This window comes from Carica papaya, chromosome 4 (assembly GCF_054855325.1).
Source record: "Carica papaya isolate Zhongbai chromosome 4, ASM5485532v1, whole genome shotgun sequence".
NCBI classification, from domain to species: Eukaryota; Viridiplantae; Streptophyta; class Magnoliopsida; order Brassicales; family Caricaceae; genus Carica; species Carica papaya.
The window spans coordinates 12,349,345-12,356,910 of record NC_142312.1 but is presented as its reverse complement, the minus strand read 5'-3'; the positions used below and the strand labels follow the sequence as shown (position 1 = coordinate 12,356,910).

At 34.8% G+C, this 7,566-nt stretch overlaps 1 protein-coding gene across 4 annotated transcripts; it reads right to left on the bottom strand.

The window, feature by feature from the left end:
• Positions 1–472: 472 nt before the first annotated feature.
• LOC110809431 (Leucine-rich repeat protein kinase family protein) lies at positions 473–5,209 on the bottom strand. 4 transcript variants are annotated; one of them, XM_022035260.2, is made up of 4 exons: positions 4,799–5,209; positions 4,637–4,721; positions 2,970–4,299; positions 473–1,419 (listed from the first exon to the last, which is right to left on the bottom strand). In XM_022035260.2, exons 1-4 carry the CDS (start codon positions 4,912–4,914, stop codon positions 770–772), a joined length of 2,181 nt encoding a protein of 726 aa, XP_021890952.2. In that variant the 5' UTR covers positions 4,915–5,209; the 3' UTR covers positions 473–769. The 4 variants fall into 4 exon arrangements, with proteins under 4 accessions (XP_021890952.2, XP_021890953.2, XP_021890950.2 ...); XM_022035261.2 differs by having other exon boundaries at positions 4,865–5,209; XM_022035258.2 differs by having other exon boundaries at positions 2,970–4,721.
• Positions 5,210–7,566: the final 2,357 nt, after the last annotated feature.

Here is a 7,566-nt window from a genome sequence, read left to right as displayed (position 1 = left end):
ATTTTCATCCACTAAGATAATTACTAATTGGAAAGTAAGTTGTAATTGTAATTTCACTAATATTGGGTTTGGTTTAAACTTCAATTTTATGGAATATCATTGAAAATACAATAATAATATAAATTCAAGTTAACAATTTTTATTATTCTTTTCTGAACATTTAACACTATAAATACATGGTTACGAAATTGAAAGTATGAATAAATTATTGTAAAAAATTGAATTGAGTTAAATTTAATGACCCAAGAATAACATTACTAGAGTTACAAAACGTTTTTTAATTTTTACTTTTTTAAATATATATATTTTATGAATAAAAATTATGTAAATTAATTATGTATAGCCAGAATTAACAGTGAAGATAATTATAAATTAAAATTTCTATTATTTGAATCATTCAACAGTCTCCAACTTTTTTTATATACCTACATAAAAGAAGACATCCAAACCCATGAAATTTAGAAAACAAAAATTAAGAAATTATCTTCATGTATTAAATGAATATAAATTTCAAGAATCTGAAAAATGACATGCACTCCACAGTTTTAAATCTGATAGAACTCTAGAGGGAGAGAAAGAGCTAACCACTTAAATACAATCATGCAGTTACAAGAAAATTCATAATCTAACCTAATTCAGATTTCCTGTTAATAGTCTTACCAAAATATGTTCATTAGAAGATTTCCAGCAGAACTTGAATGCAAGTAACCAGAATGTGGGGAAAAAATATTCAGCAAGATAATATAAAATACTTCAGTCACTGTGCAATTCAAGTTTCTCTTCCACCCCTCTGTGGTGGTGGTGGTGTTGAACTTTCAGACCTGTTTTCCGAGGATGGCCTATTCTCTGCATCAATCGGTCGGACATTTTCTATCATTTTCACTACTTCTGGCATCTTCGGTCTCTGATCTGGCATCCTTGCCACACATGCCATTGCTATCTGCAACATCTCCACCATCTCTTCCTCTATGTTGGGATATCTCAGCAACTCAATGTCAAACACTTCTGCTGTCCACTCCTCTCGAACAACTGAATGAACCCACCTCACCAAGTGGATAATCTCATCACCAGCAGTGGTATGTATCGGAGACTTTCCTGTCAGCAGCTCTAGTAAGACCACTCCAAAGCTGTATACATCAGAAGGTTGCGATGATTTCCTTGTGTCTGTCACTTCTGGGGCCCGATAACCAGCTGCTCTGGCAACTGGGGCAGCTAGTGGGCTCATAATAGTTGTCAGGCCAACATCAGACACACAACCATGCTGCTGGGAGTTGAGAAAGATGTTTGAGGACTTGATATTGCCATGGACAAACTTCCCACTATTCTCTGCATGGATACGGGCAATGCCTCTTGCTGCACCTATAGCAATTCTCATTCTACTATCCCAATCTAATGTGGTTCTATTCTCTCCTTTCTTACCTGCAAAATTTGATATGCATAAAGAATGAGTACTTCTAGATGATTTCAGATTTGCTTTGGTGAAAATTTAAGGCAGCTGAGTGGAGATGATTAAGTCAGAAGACCAAGTACCTAACATTCAGTAGGAAACAATGTTAAGCCAGTGAGCACCTCTAGGCATACTGTTATATACAACCTAGATCAAACAAGACTAATCTTTTCTTTCTGATGAAAAGGATTGCTGTAGTCCCAGCAGGAGGATCCTTCTTTCCTCTCACATTTATAAAGGGGAATCTAAACGGAGAATCAATATTGCAATATACCCGCTGTAAAATCCTAAGATTAAATGACAGATAATCTTGCAATGAAATCCTATTTAAACCTCTCAGCACTCTTTAAACGGTTCAGAAAATTAATTTTATCTAGGATCCTTTTTCCCTGTTTTGCTCCACATATTAGGTAATAGTTTACAATGATACGGAGGGTTTATAAAGCAAGAGCTACATAGTAGGTTTGGACGCTGTTCTTGCAACTTTCCTAGCTTCCTCAGAAAATTTATGTCCAAGACCTTCAACACCCTCTCCAAACAAATCATCTTCTGTTTGGATAGAAAAGCTTTCCTGAAGATATTGTCTTAAAATTTTTTGGATCTTAATCCACCATGCAAAAAGCTATATCATACAGAAATCAGAAAAAAGTTACTTTACAAATTAATCTCATAGTTTTGCTATCAATTAAAGGGTCCAAGCCATCTCGATGCTTACAAGATAAAGATAAATTCTTCGTCTTGCTCTGGATTTATTTTTTAAACACTTCACTTAGGTTATCTAGGAATATCTCTCTCACTCCCTAGTCAAAGAAACAATGAAATCTGTATAAAGATCTAAAGCTAAAGAAAACTGCTTCCAATCAACAAAACAGTAACATTACCAACAAGGCTTACTTCACTCCATAAGTGAAGCAATAGCAGATATCTCCCTAAACTCAACAATCTATCGCAGGTCAACACCAGTTTCCATATGTTACATCAACAGTAAAAATTATTCATAAGAAAAAGGAAAAGTTGCTAAATCTTCATCTACAACCTAGCAACGAATTTGAAATTCAAAGAATAAAAGGTTAACAACAAGACTCAAAGCTGATCATTTCAGTTTAATTGCAGAAAGCATCTGAGATGTAACACATTATAAACACTTTAAAGCAAAATTCTATTCAGAAAAACATGATTGTAACCAAGTTATCACTGGATACCACATAACTTTCTTCTTTATATTTCTAAACATGGACAATTAAAAAGATCAATCAAGTGGAAACATGAAGGACACTTGAAAAGATCAATCAGTGAAAGTAAGCCTCTAACCTACTTTCACCTATGTATCTACATGCTTGAAATATTCCAAATCATATAATAAACAACAATTTCAAGCCAAAACCTTATAACAGAACATGTATATTGGTTATTTGGTTTACTTCCAAATCAGCAGAATATTTAGAATTTAAACACCAAATAAGATTCAATTTGAAATATCTATTTTCATTCAGAAATCCCAAGAGATGAAACTCCAACGTACCATGTAGTATAGCAGAAACGCTGCCCTGACTGTAATAGTCATAAACCATAAGCTTCTCGTCTTTGGAATAGTAATAAGCTTTCAGCTCAATCACATTCTGATGCTTTATACCTCCAACAACCTCCATCTGTTGCTCAAAATCTCGCTTCCCAACACTCACCTCCTTCAACCTCTTCACCACCACTGTTGTTGCATCCTCGAGAATGGCCTTGTAAGCAGTACCGAATGTTCCCTTCCCAAGGACCTCAGCAGAGGCCCTCAACAAATCCTCCAGGTCAAAAGTGAAGTTACACCCCTCAAAGAAAAACAGTCGGTTATTCGCATCTTGGCTCCTCGAGACCACTTTCTCTGGTGACATTTCTCCTTTCTGCAACTTCCCCGAAAATCCATCTTCACCCTTTCTTCTTAAGCAACACACAGTAATCAAAAATGCAAACGCCACAATTCCCAAAACACAACCAGCAACTACAATTCCTAAGAAAGCAGATTCACCAAGTCTTCCAGTATTCTTAGGTTTTGTATTAGGCTTACTAGGAGGGACAACAACTGGAGAGACATGAGGAGGAAGGCTATGAGAAAAGTTGTTACCAGCAAACACTGAACTCGGGAACTTTTGAAGCCACTCTGGTACTGTACCAGTAAGTTTATTGTTAGACAAGTTAATATGCTCCAAACTAGGAAGATTCAGATCAGGTATATCACCGGAAAGAGAATTGTTTGCGAGATTCAAAGCCTGAAGTTGAGTCAAATTGGAAATGGAAGAAGGAATGCTCCCATTAAATCCATTGTTAGACAAATTAATAACAGTCAGATTCTTCCATACAGAGAAATCCACCGACAGTGGGCCAGAGAAATTGTTGTACTGAAGATAAAGATAAGACAAGTTCCTTAGGTTAGAAAAATCAGATGGAAAATGCTTGTTAATCCGATTAGATCTAAGACTCAAAATCTTGAGAGCTGAAAGCCGACTGATAGTGTTGGGCGGAATCGGTCCGTCGAATCCAACACCGGGTAATCTAACGGCTACAATGCGAGACAAATCTTTGCTGCAAGTCACTCCAATCCAGTTACCACATACAGGAGATGAGTCGTTCCAGTTCAGAGAGCGAGAGGGACGGAGAGTGCTCACGAAGTCGAGCAGAGCTTGCTTGTCTTCAACTGGGTCTGCGTTTCCTCGCAAGAAAACCAAACCCAAACAGAAAACCCAAGAGAAAATGTGCAGAGACTCCATTTTGCCTAGTTTATAGTACTTAAACTGTAAAAGCAAAAACGAGCTGTTTCTGCTGCTTGGCCTTTTCTCCCCCACAACAACTATGGTTTGAGTAGGTAGCTGGAGACGGCCGAGTATCAGAATAAAACAATTAGTTTCAAAAATAAGCAAAGAATGTGGAAGGAAAAAAGAAAAATCAGATTCCAAGATAATTGTCGATAAAAGTAGAGGCGGGCCTGTCACTTTAAAAAATGAGCTTGAGGCTTTGAAAATGGAGTTGTTCTTTAACCAGAAACCAAGCTTCTTTTTGTTCTTTCTTTCTTCTTTTACTCTCGGATTTGAAAATTGCGAGACCGGGAATTTATAAAAAATAGAAACAAAAATATAAAACAAAATCCCCATAAAAACAGTAACAGAAATGAGTAAAATAAAATTTACTCATGCCATTAAATAATACCTCGCTTTTCAGATCTGAACAAGAAACCACTTTATTTGAGCTTTTCTCCTTAAAGCTAAAGGCTTTGCAGCTCCTCGCTAATGCTCTGCCACCAAAACCAGCACCCTTAAACCACTTACCAGCAACACATTCAAACGCAAAACACCCACCCACACTACTTACATACACATATATATACACACACACATCAACGCAGAGAGAGAGGTGAAAACGTATTTGCCATGATACCTATCAGGGTAAAGCAGATTGCAAAGTGAATGAAATGGAGTAGCAATCATTCAAAAGGTACCCAAAAAAGCAGAAGGTCTTCAATGGCTCAGGAGACTTTTTATGCGAGACACAAAAGTTAAAACAAAAAAGAAAGAAAATTTTTTTAAAAGAAATAAACCAGAGAGCAAGAGATTTAAATAATGCGACTGAAAACCGCCATTGAAGAAGGAAGGCTCCGTTTCTAGCTCCAACGGCTATATTTCTTGTTCACTGTAACTGAAGAAACAAGGGAGGAGAAATTGAGAGGAGAGTTTGCCGGGTTTTATTAGATGATAACCGGCGGCTGTACAAGGAATAAAAGCGGACGGAAAACCGCTGTTTTGTTGTGTGATTTCTCCTGGAGCGACACGTGGGGCCCAGCATGGAGAGAAGGAATTTTTCCTGTATTGTCATTCGTTTACGATGACTACGAATTCATGGCTGAGCGCTCATGCTGGCCGTTGATTTTAAGATTTAGAGGATTTGTTTTTCAAATCTGGCCGTTGGATTCTCATCTCCTCAACATTTGACACGTCACGATAATTATATGTTGTTTGGATGGGGTTCCTCGGCTCGTGTGGTATTGTAATTCTGTGCATCTTTTTTAGATAAATGTTAAGTTTATTTTGATTTTATTATAATTCAGATTTTGTTATTTTTATATTATTAGATTGTATTTTATTTTTTATATATTTTTTTTATTTTAAAACTATTTTATATATTTGTGCGGAAACTCAAATATATGCATACATTTTTCGACAAAAACAAAAAAAATACTTATTTAAGATAATAAAAAGCTAAATTATTTCTACTATTTTGTTCAATTCAAAATCTCAGTTATGCGCTTTCCATTATTGAATTGATGGAAAAAAATTTAAAAAAAAAAATTAAAGAATAAAATATTGAAGTTAAAAAAAACCCAAATTTAAATTTCAATAAAACTAAATTGCACTTCAAATGTTTGTCACAATTTTATTAACAGAGTTACATATTATAATAATTTTAGAAATTTAAGAATTAAACTAAAAAATAATGGAAAATTTTAAAAGTTAATTTAACATGATTGAAAATTATGATCAATTTCTTATGTGATTGGGTTGATCTTGGCAATTCAATTTAAGAAAATATTCGAAATAAAAAATTATTTTTTAAGACTTTATTTGAAATATATATTACTTAATTAAAAGGATGAAATTAAACTTCAAAACAATTTCAACCGGAAACTTCTAGAGTTGATTTTAATTCTTTAATTTTGATGACTACATGTAGCGGCCCGTGAACTAAAAAAGAAGTAAATTATAAATTAAGTGCGAAAGTGAAATAATAGCATTAAGATTTATATTCATTACACAATAATTCAGGATACCCAATAAAGTTACGAGAGTGACCCTTTTAAAAGAACAACTAAAAATCAAAGAAATAAATGAAAAGTAAACAAACTAAATGTCCTATTCGCAACCCTCTTATGGATCAGACTCTAAATCTAAGTCATCTTGATATGAAATAGTTAATTTAAAGAGTGAACTACACTAACCAGTAAGAATATCACACTATTCACCGACACAGAAATGAAGGTTGGTAGAAATCATAAAAACCACTAATGGAGCTCTTAATTTAAATAAAATTCGTTTATTATAAATAAAATCATTTACCGTATGTTTACGGTAGTGAGATTTTCAAAAATCGACCTATAAAGTCAATACATAACAATATCATAATTTTATATTTAATCGGTCGGAAAAACAACTTTCTCATTTATCAACCTACTAGTATTCATGAGGGTCCATAGGGATGTCCTCACTACGCGTGAACTCATTTTCAACATTTTCAATTAATGAGTCGTTCTCATACCTCATCCGGTATGAGTACCAAGGAATACCATCCCTCAATACGCTGTCCAGTATGAGGGTGAAACAGGTCATCCCCATACCCCGTCCGCAATGAGTGCCAAATTACCAATTCTCGATACCCCGCCTAGTATGAGGCAACGTTCACCGTAGGGTTCCCTATGTACTCGGTCCGTCCACCATCTCTTATGATATCCAGTAACATTCATCCTTTCACTTAATCAAACAATCTCTTGTTTACCTTTAATTTCTAGTTTTCCAAATTTAACTGTAAATCACGTAAAACATGCAATACATGCATAAAAAAAACACAATTGAGTTATCACACCAATTTCAATGTATTATTATGCATTCAAACTGTAAAATTAATCAATCAGTTAAACATGACAAACAGTAATAAATAATCAGTTCTGACTCCATTAGTAATATGTAATTAATTATGAATATTTTTTAATTTATACAAAAGACCACATTATTTATAATTAAACTTTAATTTCATAACAAGGAATAAGGTGAGGGATTCTTATTTAAATTGATATCTGGAATGCTAAACTTTCAGTTACACCTATTGACAATATTTGGGTTTCTTGAATTTTTTTTAGGGATTAAAACACACTTCAAGTACCTACAAATACCCCCAAAAGCCCAAAATCAGTATTAGAAACCATTTTTGGCCAATTCTGGAATTCCAGCATGGCGGCTCCGCTGTGCTTCGGCGACGACATCGTCGCCCTAGGGCTGCAGTTTGCCTCGGATTGGCCGTTTTCAATCGATTTCAGCCAGTTTTGTATCCATCCATGTGATAAAACACGTTAAGGAGTTTCGGTTGACCGA

Excerpts from the sequence above, each read along its gene's own strand:
- LOC110809431 (XM_022035258.2), bottom strand. The coding sequence starts at position 4,581 with ATGGGGATTTTGTTTTATATTTTTGTTTCTATTTTTTATAAATTCCCG. Across the intron at positions 1,420-2,969 it reads CGTTTCTGCTATACTACATG|GTAAGAAAGGAGAGAATAGA; the intron begins GTACGTTGGAGT and ends CAAATTTTGCAG.